The following is an 18,874-nucleotide window of genomic DNA, read 5'->3' as shown; positions in this document are numbered from 1 at the left end:
GAGCTGAAGGGCTGAGGATGGAGCTGAAGGGCTGAGGATGGAGCTGAAGGGCTGAGGATGGGGCTGAAGGGCTGTGGATGGAGCTGAAGGGCTGTGGATGGAGCTGAAGGGCTGAGGATGGAGCTGAAGGGCTGAGGATGGAGCTGAAGGGCTGAGGGATGGAGCTGAAGGGCTGAGGGATGGAGCTGAAGGGCTGTGGATGGGGCTGAAGGGCTGAGGGATGGAGCTGAAGGGCTGTGGATGGGGCTGAAGGGCTGTGGATGGAGCTGAAGGGCTGAGGATGGAGCTGAAGGGCTGTGGATGGAGCTGAAGGGCTGAGGATGGGGCTGAAGGGCTGTGGATGGAGCTGAAGGGCTGTGGATGGAGCTGAAGGGCTGAGGGATGGACTGAAGGGCTGAGGAGGGAGCTGAAGGGCTGTGGGATGGAGCTGAAGGGCTGTGGATGGAGCTGAAGGGCTGAGGATGGAGCTGAAGGGCTGTGGATGGAGCTGCAGCTGGGCTCTGCAGGGGCTCTGTGCCTGGGGATGCTCCCCAGAGCATCACCCTAGCAGCTGCTCATGGGGAGACACTCAGGGATAGGTGATGCTTCTCTCCAGGGATGTCTGAGCCTGCTTGTTAATGAGGAGCAGACACTTCAGTCTGTGGCCAGGCTGAGTTATGAGACAGGGATCTTTGTCTCCTGACAGGCAGAACTGCCCTCCACAGAAAGTCAATTATGCATCTCAACAAAAGGAGAAGTAATACATTAGCAGCAAATTAAGATTTTTAAGATTAATCTTAATGGGTTGGTATTTTTATAGATGAGACTTTCACACAACAAGAATGTGTTTAAACCAGTTGACTTGAACTGAATTTTGCAGCTTTAACAGAGATGACTTCTCTGTAGCTACAAAGAGCTTGTTCCCAGCAGGTCTGGCCAAACTGTGTGGTGGAAGTCATCCAGAAATACTTGAAGCTTTTTAATTTTCCTTTTTGAATTCCCTGGCTAAGATACATAGACCTTTCTCTGAAACGATTCTACTAATAAGCCTTTTTATTTATTTTTTTTTATGGCCCCTTTTTATCTTCTCTCTTTGCCAACATTTGCAGAGGACTGAATTAGTGATTAACAATTTAAAGTGGGATGTGTACGCCCCACTTTGGAGAAGGAATCAGTTTGTTCAAAAATTACTGAAAAAAGTATTAAAATAGTCTAATTTTACTGATTTCCCCTTGCGCTAATTTTCAGTGGAAGAGTGGGTTGAGTGGCCCCTCTTGCCTAGACCTGCCTACACAAGTAATGCTCTCCAAGCTGCAGTGACACAACACAGACTGACCTGATGATAACAAAGATCTGGGTTCCATATTTACCTTGTGATGCAGCTGTTGCTCCAGTGTGCAACATCTCCCTGCCAAATGGGTAAATCTGTTGCTAATGTGTGGATGCCTCAATGGAAACCTGTGCAGAGAGTCTGGGTGAGGCACGGTGTGAATTGTATTGCCATGGCAACCCTGGGTTTCTTTCATCCATTTACACTTGCATCCTTCTTTTTTTTGGCATTTTCACAAATAGAGTCTTCAAAGATTATTGTTTTTTCAATAGCTGAGTGGAATAGATCACTAAATTTGCTGCTAGTGCCATGACAAAAAAGTATGAAAATGAAGTTCATGTGTGGGTAGAGAAAGGTTACAGTTATTTTGCAAGTCTAAGTTAAATTTTTGAGCAGGAATTATGTCTGAAGAAGCCCTACATTTTTAAAGACATCAAGACAGAGGAAGAGAATGCAGCTCAGACAAACTTTTCTATTCCCAGACAGTCCCAATATAGATTCTGGAAGTCAGAAAAAAGCAGTGAACAATCTGTTCTGTTTGTCTAATATGCCACCCCATTGCTGCAGCAAATAAAATGGAATCCCGATAGCTGATGAACTCAAAAATGCTCAAGACTTTTTTTTTTAATTATTATTATTAATTTATTAACAAAAAGTATAAAGAAAATCAAAAAGTTTCTGGTGTTATTTATTAATTATTTCTAATTTCTTCAGTCATTTTCTGGCACTTATAAATGGCACACAAGAAAATTAAGAAATAATTCAAATAAAACCGTGTCTTGTTTTTGTAACATACATCTTATACACTCTTTTCACATGAAAGGCATGGGTCTGTTATTTTTCACAGTGGAGTTAAAGGAGCTGGTCCTAACTTCTGTACTATTTACAGGAAGATGAGAGGAGATTACAGTCAACACTTCCAGCTTGCCCAAGCAATTCTTCTCTCTCCAGGGCACCTCCAGTTTGCCTGGAAAGGACTCTTCATCCCAATATCTGAGTACCACCAAGCAGAAGGACTTCACTCCTTCACTCTGGTTTTCCAAGAACTCCATGGATGGTTTTTGTATGGGATGGCCTTAGGCACTGTTCTGCTGAGGAGGAAGAAAAGCCACCTAAAACAGAGGTAAAGAGATTGACTCAGAGCAAGCCAGCTTCAGATCAGCCTTTAGGGATCACTGATGGGAATATTTTTGCCAAGAGAGTTTTTTCAGCTACTGCCAAGTGTGTTTTCCGACATCAATCACAGTTTGTCAGGCTCAGGTTTTACCAGCCCTGGTCCTCTGAGGGCTCTGTGCCATGACTGCCCAGGCTCCAGCTGCAAGTGTCTGCTGAACTGCTCAAGTGAACTGCTTACAAACAGCCCACAGGCAGGATTTCATTCCAAAGCAGTAAGTGAAAATTATGATTAATTACATATTCCCAGAAGTTATGATCAGTTTATGAATGATTAATGAAAAAAAAAAAAGAAAGATGACTAAATAGACTATGAATATAACTTGCAATCAATAATTTAAGCAACTTCATCTCCAAAGGCAAGGTCCTTCTCATATTTACCTAATGATAGTCTGCAGTGCACGTGCTGGGTGCAGAGCTGTGACTATTCTGTTTCCACACATGAGCACATCAAAATGCAGGTTTGCAGTGTGCACAGCTCTGAGTGCAAGGGGCAGGCTCTCAGACAAACTGCACACAGAGCTCAGGGGGCTGGAGGATCACAGTGCTGAGGGCTCCTTCCACAGCATTGGATGTAACCAGGAGCCAGGAAGGTGAAAGGTATGGAGCCATCCCTGCCTTGGCTCTGAACCTACCGTGCTTTCCCCTGGGGGGTGTAATTTACACCCCAGTTACACATATCCCACCCAGCTTCTCACCAAAGCTGGCATCCAGTGCAAAGTGCCTTCAGAAACAGGGTGTGAGGCACCAGAGGTGCTGTTCATGGATGATCTACTGTAATTCCTGTCTATAGGAAAGCTCATCTGGATGCACTCCATGGATTTCAAGGAATGTCATGGGTTTGGGTTTTTTACTCCATTTTTGGCTGAGAAGGAAAGTGTCTGGCTTTGCCCAAGGATGCTCCTGGGGTCAGCTGCCCCTCCACTGCAGGTTTTCTCTAAGGATTGGATTCCCTTCCTAGTTTCTCCTCAGTGCCAAATATTTGGGACCAGCACTAACACCCTAACACTGCAACTGGAACAGCTGCATCACAGGGGGTTAGCAGAGCCACGATGGCCAAGATGGTTCTCAGATGTACAAACAGCACGAGTGTTGCAGGAAAAGGCAGAGTCTTTCACAAGAACCAAGCAGCAAAATTGGAAAGTCCAGAGGAAAAAAGTCCCTCTCTAGGCCTGACACAAAGGGAGCAAACATCAAAAGAAGCACAAGGTGGGGAGTGTAGTTCAAATGTAAACCAAATCACGTAATTTTGTTAAAAATGTGAAGTCAGACTGACCAAGAAATCTAAGTTACTTCGTATACATTTGCTGCTGCGTAAGATATGCAGAGATAACTGCACCCCCCAGAATACAATAAAAAAAAAAAAGAAAAAAAAAGTTCTACTCACTCGTCTATGAGCTCAGTTTCTAGCTGAGCCATTGGCGATTTGTTTGACTGGTCAGGTCATCAGCAATTCCCCAGAAAAAATAGCCCAAAGTCCAATTGCCTTTGCAGCCCTTATCATGCTGCGGGTCTCACCTCTTTTCCTCTCACAGCTTCTTCTCTCAAAAGCCCCCACAAGCCCAGGCTGAGATTACTGTAGGGACCCCACCCTCTCTTGTCAGCACTGAGATTTCTTACCATGACCTCTGGCATCTCTCTAGGTGTACATGACAAGAGTCAGCCACTGGAAAAAGGAGAAGAAAAGGTGCATTTAGTGATGGTACACCAAGTCTTCAGACTTGTCTCAGGACTTCAGGGGTGACCCAGCGACTGTAGTCCTGTACTGTACAGGATAGTTAAGGGATTTTGGAACTGCCTCTTTCCCTTATTACAATTCAGACCCAGAAACTCTTGCCATATGTTATTTTCCATGATAAATCATTGCAGCAGCTGCAGCAGGGGAAATTGCTGGGAAAGGGTGGCACCTGGCTGATTGCAAGTGGAAGAGAGAGCAAGTTCTGGGAACCTGGCTGTCCTACAGACTACCCTATAGAATAGGTTCAGGTCCTCTGCTTGCAAACTGTGCTCTGCCCTTGCTAAAAACAGATTTAATCAACAATGAGGCTCTGCACTAACCACAGAGTGTAAATGGGAGCTGGTGAGATTGTAAAAGGCTTTTTAAAAAAATCTTTTTAAACACTGGGCTGTCAAATAACAGTCCCCAGACTGATAAAATGCAGTACTCAGGCATATCACTATGGAGCACAGCAGGATTTTTGCTTCAGACTAGCTGATAAAAAGCCTGATGTATCCCCATTCAGCAAGCTATCCTTCAGGCTGTGCTTTTAAGACAAACAGCAGCAGCAACCATTTGTCTGCTGTTTCTTTCTTAAAACCAAGATGTATTGCAATTCAGGATTAACAGAAGGGGCAGTAAGAAATTAGGACATGGATTTTTTTTTTTATTATTTTTATCACTTCCTCAAAGTCACTTTGAGCAATGTTTCCAGCATGGACAGGCTGGTGTCAGCAAGGGAAGACTCCAGGGATGGCCACCTCTGAGCTGTGCACCAGTGGGGCCAGGGAATCCCAGGGAAACACCTCCCACACGGGATGTGCTTCCAGCCAGGCAAAACCTGCACCACTATTAGCTAGGATGAAAGCCTAGCAACATGCATCACACATCATCTTTAACCTCACCCTTCTGCTAAGATGTGGTCCCACTTTGGAGCTGGAGAGAAGAGAAGGAAGGAGCATTCTTACCTCCATCGCCGTCATCAAAATTTGTGATCCGCCCTTTGCTAAATTTTGAAATGCATCTAGGGGCAGAACAAAAAAACAAAAACTTATTTCATGAGGAAGATGCAAGAATGCAATGCAGTCATAAGGCTGTGGCAGCTGAGGAGCAGAGCTGCAATCCCTGTGCTGGGATTGGCCACACCTCACTTCAGTGCTGAGTACCCCTTCACAGCCTGGGAAAGCATCCCAATTTTGGGGCCAGAATTTGGCAGAAGTGTAGGGACAGGCAGTGCTCAATGTGGCTGCTTTCATCTCCTCTCATGATTTGTTTCAATTGTTTTCCTGCCTGAAGACTGACAGGAGGATGGTGGACTAATGAAACACATCTTCCCACAGGGAAACTTTCTGCTGGTCCTGTTCCATCCTCCCTGGCAGTGAGTGATCACAGTGTGCCCTAAAGAAAGGGAGTCTCTTGAAGTCATTAGTATGCCTTGCAAGCTTTTTGCAGGGAATATAAATGCAGATGCTGCTGTTATTCAGCTAGAGTTTGAAATTAACATTGCTGAAAGTTTTCTTGACAGAGCACTTTGCCATCAGAAAATTTAAATCCATTCAAATATTGTTATTCTATGTGCATATTTATATTGCAGTATGTCTAGGAGAAGTCTTCAAATCCAAGTGTTTGGATAAACTCAAGACACCGTATTTTGAGGGGTTTTATTTATTTTGAAATTACTTTTCTCCTAGAAATATGCTGTTATAGACAGTAATAAAAAGTTGAAACAAATTTAAGTCGGCCTGTCCTTGAATGAGACACTTCTCTGGGATCCTGGAGTTTCCCATCCGGAATGGGAAAGACTTTGCTAGATTCCAGATGTTTTGAAACCTACCCACCTTAGCAGAAAGGCTGCTGGGAGAGGGCAGGAACAGGGCACCAGGGCTCATTGCCCACCTGCCCCTTAGGAGGCCACCAGAGTTACCTGTGTGACCCAGAGCAGGGAGGAAAGGTGGCACAGCCAGCCTACAGAGCTCTGAAGAAAGGCACAGGGAAAACCTCATGGTGTGCCCAGCCCCTTGACAAGGCTGTATTTGCAGGGCTGGGCTTGCACCCAGCAGTCTTTTGAGGAAAAAGTGGCAGCGCTGAAATTACCTCCTCTGGGCAGAGGTAAGTGCCTCTTTACTGCTTCATTAACTCCAGTTAAATAGAATTTGCAAAGAAGCTGCTGCTTTTGGTTTGGGTCTCATCTCTGGCTATCTTGAAAGGATGAGTAATGATTTAATGGGACAGATTTTATCTTCCCTGCTGCACTCACATCATCATAAAGGTTGACTGCCTTTTATTCCCACTTGGCACCCTTATCCTCTCCTGTAACAAACTTATTCACAATGGTCTAAAAAGTTTGAGAAATGTATTCCACATTAAAGCCTCTGTAAAGTGATAACTGAAAGAGTGGAGAGCATTTTAAGATTCCCATTACAGACAGCAATGAGAATTTAGAGACTCCTTTCCACATGGATGGGAAGGATTTGTCTTTACATTGGCACTTAAAATGTAAAAGGATCTTTTCTAAATGAAAAAGAAAATACAATGGCACTAATTTAGGCATAAAAACTTTCATCTACAGCAAGTGACATGTATAATCACAAAAAATGGGTGTTTACAAGCTCTTTTTTTTTTTTTTTTTTTTAATGAAAGCATTAAAATCTGGACACACTCTGATTTTACAACACTTTCAGAGCTGCTTCTGCTGTACTCCCTTGAAATGAGATTTTAGGCAGTGCCATCCAAGCAGATCTGCTGACCACTATTGGCCCATTAAACATCAGTGCTAAAAACACATGGGAGAAAATGAATGCTCGTTTCCATGCACTGTTGACACCCAGCTCATTCCAAAGATGAAACAAATTGCTGTAGTGATGTTCTAGCACAGGGGTCAGAGTTTGCTGACTTTGTTTAACTACCAATATCTCCAGTAAAAATGCTTATTATTAGAGTAGCAAAAATTATGATTTTGTGAAACAGAATTTAATTTCCATTCAGGCAAAAGCTCATTTGGGAGGTGCCTACTCCCTCCTTGCAGTAGTTGGATGGAACACAGGGAATGGGTTTGTTTATCCACAGAGGATACTGGACTTTCTCCTTACCAAAAACCTGAGAATTGTACTGAACATTAAACTGCTGTCTTGCTCCAGTGGGCAGGAGACAAATCCAGCTCCTGGCAAACAGGAGCTGCCTGGGCCCTGCCCCGACTTGGGGCAGGTGTGTCACATCCAGGTGAGAGGAATGATGGATTTGTCTTTACAAACAAGCTGTGGGTCTGCTGGCAGACAAAACTAGCACCGAGAGATAAAAGAAACAAAGGGAAGGATTCCACTGACTGATGAATGGACAAAAAGATATTTCCTTTTACAAACAAACTGTAGGTTTGCTGATAAATGAAACTGGATATTGAACGATGAAAGAAGCAATGGTGGGGGGGGGGGGGGGGGGTTGGAAACAGGAATTCTATAAGAATTAAAAATGAAAAGGAGGGTTATTTATTAGGGGGGAATCTTAGGTGATTGGGGAAGTCTGTGTCTCACGGCTCAGGGTGTCCAGGCGCAGCATGCAGCACACGAAGTCGGAGAAGCCCAGCCTGCCGCCCGCATCGCCGTAGCGCAGCGCCAGCAGCCGCAGCAGCCGCGCGTCGCTGGCCAGCCCTGCGGGAGAGCGGAGGGGTGGCCTCGGGTGGCCTCGGGTGGCCTCGGGTGGCCCTTGGGTGGCCCTCGGGTGGCCCCTGCACCCTGCCAGCCAGCCGGGACACCCGCAGCCCCACCCTGTCACACAGCCCTGCACAGCCTCTCCCGCTCTGCCTGCCTAGGAGTCGGGGCAGGGTGATGGAAAACCCAACTGCCCTTACTCACTGACTCCCACTGTGCCTGAAGTCAGCGAGCACTGAGCTGCCTAATCGTGCCTTGCCTTTCTAGCTTTTATTTTCTGTAAGAAAGGGTGATTTTCTTTGGCTCATAACTGTGAAAGTCTGAGTCTGAGTCTTTCTGCTAAAGTTGCAGATGCTGCATGCTCAGGTTATTGTAGTGCATAGCATGCCTGGGATTCTTAATTTTTTCATTTTCTCTTCTATTAGAAAATGGTGAAGGGTGCATTTCTTTTTTATTAGCTTATTATTCAATATTTGTGTCGCAGACTGTTTGGATGGAAATTGGTATTCAATTGAATGAACAAAAATTGCTTTTTAGAATGATTCTTTTATTAGTTAAATAAAACTACCCTAAATGTGCTGGCTGTATAAGAGGAATGATTTAAATATATTTTGCACTAAAAGCTGATTTGCAAAACAAAAGGGACATTTTCTGCAGAGAGCTGGACTGATAGCTTTGGTTTAATGCCTTCTCTGAGACTTCAGAAAACTCTCATTTGCTCACTCCAGGTTTTAGTAGCTCAGCTGGATATGAGGTAACTTTCCTGCTTTTTCAACCAGCTCTAAACTTTTCAGTTTTAAATGAATTCGTCACGGAGTTAAATTAGTTGAAAAAGCAGAAATAAAAGAAATGGCTTCTCCACACCTGTGTATGGAGAGAGAGAGCCAATGGAAGTGGTTCAGCACCACCATTGACAAACTCCGGTTGCATGAGCCTAGTTGGAGGTCTCCAGCAGGAAGCAGGTACACAATGCTGAATAATTAAAGAATGGAAATACATTTGGGCTTCAGATACATTTCAAATTAAGGTAAACCTGATTTTATATTCTTTTTGAAGGAGATAAAAACAGTAATTAAAAATAAATCTAACTAATGAAACGTCTTCTTTTAGTCTGGTTTTAAACCGCTGTAGCGGTGAGCAACAAATTCTCTTTTTAACCTTTTGAAGACAATGGGAATTCAATCAAGCTCTCTCCAGAGAGTGCATTCCAGCAAATATTGCTTATGGGATGCTGCAATCAAGTCTTACATCAGTAAAACACCAACAATTTGGGCTGGTCAGTCTGGGATACACTTGCTCTGAAATCTGCTTACTTGGCAATGTCTCTCAATTAACCTCATCAACAGGACTGAAGATCAGTCCTCTCTGTTCCCAAGACCTTTCAGCTGATTTGTATGACTACTCCCCAAATCTTTCATCTGCTGGATTCCTCCCTCTGGTTTTGGCCAAGCTTTTAATTACTGGCTTGATGTTTCCCTATTTATAAAAAAAATATTTTGAATCATTTACTGTTGCCCAAGAGGAGTTTGTAAATATATCAAGCCAATGCTGCTGCATTTCAGGGCAGTGCTGCTGCTAATGGAGCTGGCCTGCTTTACTCTGACCCATTATTATCATTGGAAGCATTAGGAAAACAGTGAAAATTAAGCACACACTGCAGTGTTTTGTTGGGGAGAGCACTGAACACTTCAGGGAACAGCTGTCTAGCAGCTGGATTTAGATACATTAATGCCATTCCCAGAGGTAGCACCAAGTTCCCAAATGCCTTCTGGGGTTCCTGCTCAAAAGCCAGGACAGGGATCATCCCATTGCCAAGCCAGATTCAAATGCAGATGTCTGGCTCAGAGGGCAGCAAGAATGAGCTTGTAATTTTCTTCCCCACTCAGAACTACTTGTAGCCAAGCATGTACTGAATCTGGCACTTAACAGCATCTTTTTATCCCTTCAAACAGCTGCATTGTTTTGGCTGACAGGACTTCTCCATGTACACTTTTCCTCCCACTTTTACACTTTAGCATCTTTCTCACAGAATGGGCCTGGCCATTCTTCTCCTTTGACATTTGGCACATCAGTGCTGCACTTCTCAGACAGATGCTGATGTTTTGTTCAGTTTTCAGCAGCAAAAAAATTATTCATGCATCCCCCCAGCTGATGGCTTCCAGGGATAGCAATCCTGCACCAGCTTCCTCCTGGGGCAGCACCCCTCCGAGCTCCAGGCAGCCAAATGGGAGCTTCTCTACTACAATTAAAAGGGGATTGCTGTGTCAGAGATGTACTTCACACACACAGGCTCCACTGGGACGACTCAGCTAAAATGCTTCACTCCTGTGCACTCACTGAGAGTTTCAGCACTCAGTAGCCAACAGAGGTCAGTGCAAACTAAATAAATGCCTGTCAGTGTGGCTTTCCCTTCTAGACTTAGTCACTGCCCTGGAGAGAAACTGCAGAACTGAGGCAAGTGCAAGAATCCACTCTTCCTTTCTCCTTCCCTCTGCTGGATGTTCCATCCATAACCTAGAAGTGAGTCTGGCCAGTGCCCAGCACAGACCTCTCAGCAGAGCTGTGATCCCACTGGCATCTCTGTGAAATCCAGGCCACCTTCTCCCTAAATGTCTTGTTTCTTCCCTTTTTCATCCTTCCCTTCCCTGCCACAGGAACAGGAAAGGGAGCTGCTCAGCCCCTCTGGGCGTACCTGCTGCCTGAATCGCGCTCTTCAGTTCAGCAACATCCAGAAATCCAGAACGGTTTCTGTCTTCCCTGCTGAAGATATCCTAAAATACAGAGCAAAGGAAGATTTCAAGCCCTTACCACCATTTCCCACATTTACTACTAAAATCAGTTATGTATGCTCTTTTCCCTTAGTAAATAAATATGCTGCAAAGAAGCTCAACAGGTGAGGTGGGGTGGCCATGACAAGAAGGCTCTGACAGAAAGTTACTGTGTAAGAAATCCCACAGTTTGGGGTGGGCAGAAGACTTTTTGCTTTCCTAACACACCACAAACCACATTTAAGGTGCTGTCAGTGGGAAGAGCATCATATCTAGATGGGGAACTAGGTGGTGTCAGATCATCTCAAGAGGGATGGGACAAGTCAGAGCCCAACCTGAGCCTTGAGGAAACCCTCCTGTCCTGCACCAGGACTGAGGGAGAAGGACCCGACAAAGAGAAGCTGCCATGGGTGCCCTGAAGAATTTAGGTGGCACCCTAAATACCATGTCACTGCTTCCAGTGTTTATCCTGGAGCAGAAACATTTCTCCCTGAGAAGTTTTCATCAGATCCTACACATTTCCACTAGAAACTGCAGCAATGAGGAAATTACATTTTTCAGATGATTCAGTTCAAGAAGTCATTTCAGCTTAGAAAGCTTCTCTTAAAAAAAATTTTAAAAATTGGCAGCAGTGGCATAGACATGGAGATATCCATCAGATCCTGAGCCTAATTGTCCTTCCTACCTTTCCCCTCAATGTTGTCTGTGCTGGAAAAGCCTGGGCTGCTCATTTGGAGCACTTTACACACCCGGCTGCCTCCCTTGGATGAGAGGAGGGAACTCTGACCCGCTAAGCAAGCAATCTCTGCAAGGCTTCCTCCTGCAGGGCTGGGAGAGCACAGAGCATCTGCTCCCCGCTGCTGGAAAGCCCCAGGGCACAGAATCCACATAATCCACATAATCCACATAATCCAAGTAACCCACAGTACCCAGAGCCAAGAGAGGCACCCCCAGCCCGTACCATGTACTTTGTGAGGCATCGCCAGAGGTTCCCAAACTCCTGCAGGGTGAGCCTCCCATTCGAGTTCAGCTGTGCATTTAGTTAAGGAACGAGCACTTAATGAGAGCTGAACCTGGCTGGCTTTGCTGCCTAGGATGCTGTCTGCACAGAGCTAAACACATGAGGTGCAGCCTCTTCTGTCTGTTACTTTGTGTTGAGAATCTGAGAGTTTTTCTGCTCTCAGTCATGTTCAAACTCACTTTCTTTGTCACATTGTACAGCCACCCATGCCTGTGCTCACAATCCACAAAAGGTTTCTATTTGTAAGGTCCCTTTAACCACAGGGGAAGCTGCAGTGACATTTAGCCCCGAGCATGGACACCCCTGTGGATGAGCCTTGCCTGTGCACAGGGCACCACAGGGTCTGATCTTCCCGGCTCCTCCAGGGGAGCAGGCACTGAGGAGCCAAGAGCAGCAGGAGATGATGCTGATGCCTTCTGTCAGACAGCAGAGCAGCCTTTGAGGCTGGCAGCCCCCAGGAAGGGCAGTGGCAGTGTGCCTGCTCCCCTCCACACAGCACCCACCCCAATGCTGGATGGGGAAACCTCCCAAAAGCAAAACTCATCACCTGTGAAATACGAGCAGACCAGTGCCACTGCCGTGCAACCTGAGCAAAAAAAACTGATCCTGGCTTTGCAGCCAGGATAGGTCACACTGAACATGGTTATCTGCAGGCCAGAGAATTAAAAATCTGTCCTCAGTTATAGCAGAGCAGAGGCTTTGTCAGCTCTTTGCACGTGCTGTGCATTCACAGTGCCCACTTATCCCAGGACAGGCTTTGCAAAGGAGGAAAAGTCTCTTCCACTGGCTAGATGCTGAAAGCTGGACAGAGAGAGGGACTTCTGGTCATTTTTATTCATTCTCTGGCAGTCTTTAAAGAACTGAGGATGTCTCAAAGTTTTTTCAAGGCATGGAGGAAAAGAGACAATGAGTAAGCAAGGGGGAAGAAACACACAAGGGAGATGTATGTTTTCATCAAGGAGCCCTCTTGCTCTACAACAGACATAAATGTATTTCTTGTGTTGTCTTGTTAACAGTAAAAAGACTTGAGTGATTCAGGAAAGATACACTGGGATGGCCTGGCAGGCCTGGGGGTTCAGCAGTGACAGTGCTTCTGCCCCTGACACCAGCAGTGCTGGCAGTGCCACCCCAGAACAGCTGAGCTATGCCTAAACTCTGTCCTGCCTCCCTGTCTCAGCTCTGCCAAGGGTGAAGCTTAGCCAGGGCCCAGAGAGGGCAAAATGAGAGCAAAGGGTCAGCTGGTAGCAGAAAGGTGATCCTCACCTTTCAGAGCCAGGGCATGCACAGCAAAGTCCTGCATGGACCATGGGACAGTTATTTATTGGGGACTGGGGCTAACATTTACTTGCAGGCCCTCACACTGGGATGCTCAGCCCAGCCATAACTCAAGGCAAGGATGGGCAGCACCAGGGAAGTTTATTGCTTCTGCTGAAAGGATACATCCATCAGAGCTAAAATGCTTCTGCATGAATCAAAGCTGAATCTCCCTCCCAGGCTGGTCATTTCATCTGCAAGGATTGACAAAACAGGAGGAATTAGCAAGAGCCAGGGCTGTGACAAGCATCAGGACACTGTTCTGAGGGAAGGAGAGCACCAAGCTGAAGGCTCACACAGCTGGAAAGCCCCAGCTCTGGTTCAGGTTCTCAAGCAGCAGCAAGGGCTCTGTGTCAGACAGGGAATCTGCACATCTCAGACATCTCTGCCTTCCCCAAGGACAGGTGCCCTGTTTGGGCTCACTCTGCACAGTCCCTGCCCATGCATGGAGACCCTTCCCTCTTGGAATAAGGGAAACTACAGTGACCACAGAAAGGCCACTTGTGCTGATTTAGCAAGTCCTAAGAGCCCTTGAGGATTTTTTAAGGACCACCAGGACACCATTAAATCCTCTGTCTAATTTACTCTAGTCTAAGGATAGGGAAGCACCAAAAACATTAGCTGGGATGTAAAAGCTTTACCTTTCAAGATCACTTCATTAAGGAGTTGCTGCAGCTGCAAGGCATCAATAGTTGAGTCCTAATGCAAAACAAAACACAAAGAGAGGCCAGTGAGCATGAAGTTTTCTCCTGTGTCACTTTTGCCCCAAACATTTTTTTCTCAGGAAGTGGAACCTGTGTTTAGGTAGCAAAGGAGCAGCAGCATCCCCTCTGGAGCATAACAAGACCCTCCATGCTCCTGGGCAGGGGAGCTCCAGGCACTGCCATCACCTGGGTTTGCTCTGCAGGGATGGGGAGCTGGGATGGGCAGCACAGCAGGCAGCTGTGAGAGTGGGCTGGGAGCACAGGCACTGCTGCCCATCCCAAATCCTGGCTGCCTCCCTCCTGAGACACCCCAGCATGGCAGCCCCTGCTCATTTTCATCTCCACACATTGATATAACCATTAACTGCAAGAGGTTCATTGTGCAGAGATTTTGACAGTGATTTTTTTCCTCTTGACTAAGTCAAGGAGTTCTTTATAACAGTTTATTAAACCATTAAAAGCATCTCCTGTGAACACAGAGTTTGGCTCTGAGAGAGCAGGAATCAATTACTCAAACACTGACTGATGTCTGGTTTCCAAGTGCTGAGAAGGCAAATGGAAAATGATGCTGATGAGAGGGGGGGACTACCCAAGGCTTTCTAATTGCTTTCAGCAAATAAACAAACCAAACCAAATCAAAGCCAAAAAAAAAAAAGAAAAAAAAAAGAAAAGAAAGTACACATGCAAGCCCATCACCAGCACAACTATAAATCTCCAATATTGCACTGATATATGGCACTAGACAATCTAACCCAGCTGAATGTCCCATTTTTCTGGGGGTTTTGGCAGGTCAATCAATACCATTTTCAGGGTATCCACTTGAGGATGGAACTACATTTAAAAAAAATTCTAAATGGATTTGCATCAACATTATAGATCAGTTTTTTTTTTTTCTTTTTGCAAGTCCACCTGTGTTTTTTGTTTTTGTTTTTCCCCAACAATATGTTTTAGAGAGGGTACCTGATTAGCATATTTTAGGAAAAGAGCCTTATAGGAGCTGTCCTGGTTCTCTCTTGGTACATCCTGCATCAAAAACAAAGAGCAGGCATAAATTATTCACCTACAAAACAGGAGGCAAAAGTCTGTGTATCCAAACAGCACTTTAATTTCAGGGGCAGGGAATACAGTATAGGCTGCAGTTTTCACACCCCCAAAATAAAGAGGACTAGGAGTGAGCAACTGCTACTGCAATGAAGGAAGAAGCATTTTTTGGATGGTCACAGCCAGTACAACCAGGAAGGAGCAGTTCAGGGCTTAAAGAAGATGACAGAACACATCCAGGGTGGAATTCAGCAAGTCAATACATGAGTAAAGAGATAAAAGGCCTGATCCTTATTGGTTGGGATCACTGCTCAGGGCATGTGAAGATCATGTGAACCAAGAAAACAGAGCATGAGTTGAATTTTCTCCCTCTTGTACCTTCTCAACCCCAAAGACAAGCTTGGACTATACTTGGACAATTGCAATGGTTAAGTGATTTTTTTCAATTTTCCAGTGAAAAGATCCACCAGGCACCAAGGCAAATTATCCTCAACATTACAAAGTTTTCAGAAAACAATCTAAGCCTAGGACCCAAAGCCTTCATCTTTGTGTGAGATGCTTCATACCAAGGAAGCCCAAATACCTGAACAGGAGCAGAAACTGCGGGTACCACAATTCATCAGAGTCAAAAGATTGGCTAAGGGCAACAGCCAGGTAAACTGACAGCTTCTCAGTGGGAAGAGATAAAGAGTCACCATCTACACTACCCCTCTAATGGGGCTTAATTGCCTGCTGGAAAATGAACCACGAGGAAGGACTCGGTTTTCTGTTCTCCTGAAGCAGCTTCACACAGAAGATCTGTGTCTTTGAAGGCTGTAAATAGCAGAATCCCAGGGGCAGGGTTTTGCTGGAGGGACCTGCAGGGACTGGACCAGCCCTGGCAATGTGCACAGCTCACAGCAAGAAGTCAGAGACCCGTGGTAGCTGGGCTGGAGAAGGAAAGACGTGGGTCAAACTAGAGATGCAGCCAGTTTGAAAGTGCAGCTTGCTTTATGTCTCTGTCTCTGAAGAGATCCTGATGAAAATCAGCAGAAATCTGGTTTGAGTCTCATCCCTATGGACTCCAGTGCTTTATAGGGTACAAGTACTTACATCATTCTCATGGGGAAAGCATGTCCAATCTCACTCACAGGAATTGTTTCCCCCTCTCTTCCCCATGGATATATACCCATCTCACAGCCATTGAAAGAGATGTTTAAGTGTTCTCTCCCCTGCTATATTTGTTTTGTCAAAGTGTTAAAGATGGTGAGGTGAAAAGGACAGAGGGACAAGCGGACAGAGGGACTGTATAAGACCTGTTTCCTCAAAAATCAGGCTCTGAAAAAGACATATGAGAAGAGAAAGGGTTTTGGTGTCACTCCCACCTCTCCAGAGAGGTGCCCTGCCCTCCCAGCAAGGTTGCAGGTACCAGAGTCAAGGTCTGGGACAGCAGTGGGTGCTGAAGGGAGAAAAGAGCAGATGAAGAGGAGTCAGTAGAGGTGACTACCAAACAGTCAGCTCACTGGGAACCATTCACCACCACCAGAATCCACACCAGTTTCAGACTCTTACCATTGGCAGCCCTGGGCTGGTCAGGGAGTTTGGGGTCCTGGAAAAGAGTTACAAAATCAAACTGGGAGAAAAGAGGCCTTTGATTTCTTTGAGAAAGAGAACATTGATTTGCAGCCATGGTGGAAGGCAGGCACCACCAGCAGCACCCACCCAGCCCATGGTCCTGCAGGATGCTTAGCCTGGCCAATTCAGACAAGGATGCACCAGCCCTGGGTCTCTCCATGCAAACAGGCACAGACAGCTCTGAGTCTCCAGCTGCTCCCTGCCTTCCCCAAGCCAGCTCTTTTGGCACCAGCAGCAGAGAAAGGGCAGTTTGTCTCACCCTGAGCATGCCAGGACTAACCTCACCATGCAGAACACAGGGCTGCCCTGCCCTGAGCCACAAAATTTTTCACCTCCTTTCTCTTGGCCCAGCTTAACAGTCAGGAATAAAAGCAGCATCCAGGCTATTAAAAGGCAACATCTAAATATGTGCAGACTGCCTGAAACTGGGCCAGGCTCACCATTCCTAAGACACACTTAGCAATCACATTCAGTGAACTTGAGTTCTGCTTTCTGTAGAGAAATCAGACAAGGCAGGTTCTATTTTTATAACATCTGTATAGGTAAGTGCTGCAAAGACCCACTGGAAGGTCATCTCCACGTGGGGCCAGCTCAGGAAGGTGTGTGAGGGTCACAGGCTGCCCTAAAAGCTCACTGCCAGGGCTGAGCTGTCTCACACATGACTCACCCTGCTGAGGGCAGTCCAGCCCACAGCACAGACTCTTGTGTTTGCTCTCCATAACTCAGGAGCTGCCTCAGTTGGCCCTAGGCTATTTCTGCCAGGGGCCAAAGCCTGGAGAGCAATCTCATTATTAAGATATGGGCCAGTGAGGTAAGAGGTGCAGTCACATCCAGTCTGAAGCTTGCTGAAGGGAAGGCACTGCACAGGTGATGCTTGCAGGTCGTTTGGTGAGGCTGAATGCTGGGACTCAAAGCTTGCTCATCTGGAGTAAACCACACCCAGATATTCACGTGGTAATGTGAGTGTGTGTGTGTGTGGCAATAGCTGCCTTTGCATGAACTCAGATACCATTTTTCCACTAAACTTATCTTCAAGGCTGCTCTCATGCCTACACAGAGCCCTGCCTATGAGGTGCTGAGTGAAAGGATCAAGGCCTTTCACTGCTCTTGGCTTCTCCAGGTCCCACTCCCAGCAGAATGGGATGTGATCCATCTGGCATCCAGCCAGCAGAACATAAAAAACTACCAAACAGCTGTTAAGAATTAGGAAAAACAAGCTCCCAATCCACCTTTCAGTTGAGAGAAATGACCCCACAGTCAAGGGTGGAGGACAAATCTCACAATTATTGCTCCCTTGTGTGGCTCTTTGTACAAAGCTGAGAGCCTTGGTGGCTGCAGATGAGCTGCTCCCCTGCTCTGCAGTGGCCAGCCTTGTGCAGCTGATCCCCCTCAACAGGTGCCTCACTCCTCTGTGCCTTCTCCACCCCCCAAGAATGCATTGAAAGCAAATTGCCACATCAGTTATCTTGACATTAAATAGCTAATTGCAGGCACACCGTGAGTCTGGGCTCTTTAAGGAGAGCGTGTCATCTTACTCGTTGTAGTCTTGATTCTTTATGAAAATTCGTAAGAGGAACTGGAATTCTTGCTCCTCTGCAGCAGCAGGAACCACAGCATAGGTGCCTGGGCTCAAGGTGAGGTAGCTGGTCACATCCCGAGTCCGGAAAAAGATCTGCTTCAGAACTCTGGAATTCTCCTGAAAGAAAAGGGCAGCTGGCTGTGTTCCTGTCAGGAACAGGAGTAAATCAGGAAGCACACTCACAGCAGCCTGGCATTCCCACACTCTCTGAGTACACTCTGCATCTATCACCTCCACCTCCCCAGCAGCCTGAAAACCCATCCAGGGGACAGACTTCTTTCAAGGACATAACAGAGCTGCTCAAAGGTGGAGAAACTGAAAGAAGCAGAAGCCAAAATGGATGTCAGGAGGTTGGAAGAGAACTTCAATTAGCATTGAGCAGGTTGGAGTGCACAAAGGAATCAAGGATGAATACTACTACTAAAAAATTCCCTGAGATCTTCTGTGACTAAAAGAGGTCGGAGAGACCTCTAAGCATGTCAGATGACAATGCTCCAAGAATCCCAATCCAAACCAGCAAGTGTCACAAGAAAACTGAGTATTCTGATTTTGCATCTGTTATTCCACTATTTTTTTGCTGAGATGAAACAAATATAATGCAACAGCTATTACTATGATGACATGTAAAGATAGCATAATAAAAAAAAACCCTTCCTTAACATATTCTCCAAAATATATCAGCGTGTATAAATTCCATTTAGAATGGTTATACAGCGTGGCAGAGTTATTTATGAGCCATGCCTTTGGGAGACAAGAACATAAAACTGCTATTTTGGAAGGAAAAAAAAATAGGATGACTACTGATACAGACAGCTGGGAGGTACACAGACTGCCAAGTATTATGGGTCAGATCTTGAGCAGATAGAAATGGGCAGTGTTGCAAAGAAATAAATGGTGTAATACTTTTTTTTCCCACTTTTGAGCCTTATTCCACATTCCTTCTGGTAAAAAGAAGAAGCAGATTAATATCTCAATGGAATCAAAACTGGT

General features: G+C 45.7%; 1 protein-coding gene across 5 annotated transcripts in view; it reads right to left on the bottom strand.

Annotated features, from left to right (window-relative positions):
- Positions 1-1,945: 1,945 nt before the first annotated feature.
- CAPN13 (calpain 13) overlaps positions 1,946-18,874 on the bottom strand; it is a 47,227-nt gene continuing 30,298 nt past the window's right edge. For 4 of the 5 annotated variants that reach the window (XM_056488130.1, XM_056488131.1, XM_056488132.1 and 1 more), the window contains 11 exons: positions 17,841-18,001; positions 16,243-16,279; positions 14,611-14,673; positions 13,588-13,645; positions 13,073-13,140; positions 11,573-11,641; positions 10,536-10,614; positions 7,727-7,843; positions 5,168-5,223; positions 4,103-4,148; positions 1,946-2,421 (listed from right to left, as the gene is read on the bottom strand). In XM_056488130.1, coding sequence (XP_056344105.1) covers positions 4,122-4,148; positions 5,168-5,223; positions 7,727-7,843; positions 10,536-10,614; positions 11,573-11,641; positions 13,073-13,140; positions 13,588-13,645; positions 14,611-14,673; positions 16,243-16,279; positions 17,841-18,001 — 735 coding nt within the window. In that variant the 3' untranslated portion in view covers positions 1,946-2,421; positions 4,103-4,121. Of the gene's footprint in view, positions 2,422-4,102; positions 4,149-5,167; positions 5,224-7,288; positions 7,844-10,535; positions 10,615-11,572; positions 11,642-13,072; positions 13,141-13,587; positions 13,646-14,610; positions 14,674-16,242; positions 16,280-17,840; positions 18,002-18,874 lie in introns of those variants that run through there. The other variant, XR_008840160.1, reaches the window with a different exon arrangement.

This window comes from Oenanthe melanoleuca, chromosome 3, assembly GCF_029582105.1.
Source record: "Oenanthe melanoleuca isolate GR-GAL-2019-014 chromosome 3, OMel1.0, whole genome shotgun sequence".
NCBI classification, from domain to species: Eukaryota; Metazoa; Chordata; class Aves; order Passeriformes; family Muscicapidae; genus Oenanthe; species Oenanthe melanoleuca.
This window is presented reverse-complemented; position numbering and strand designations above follow the sequence as displayed.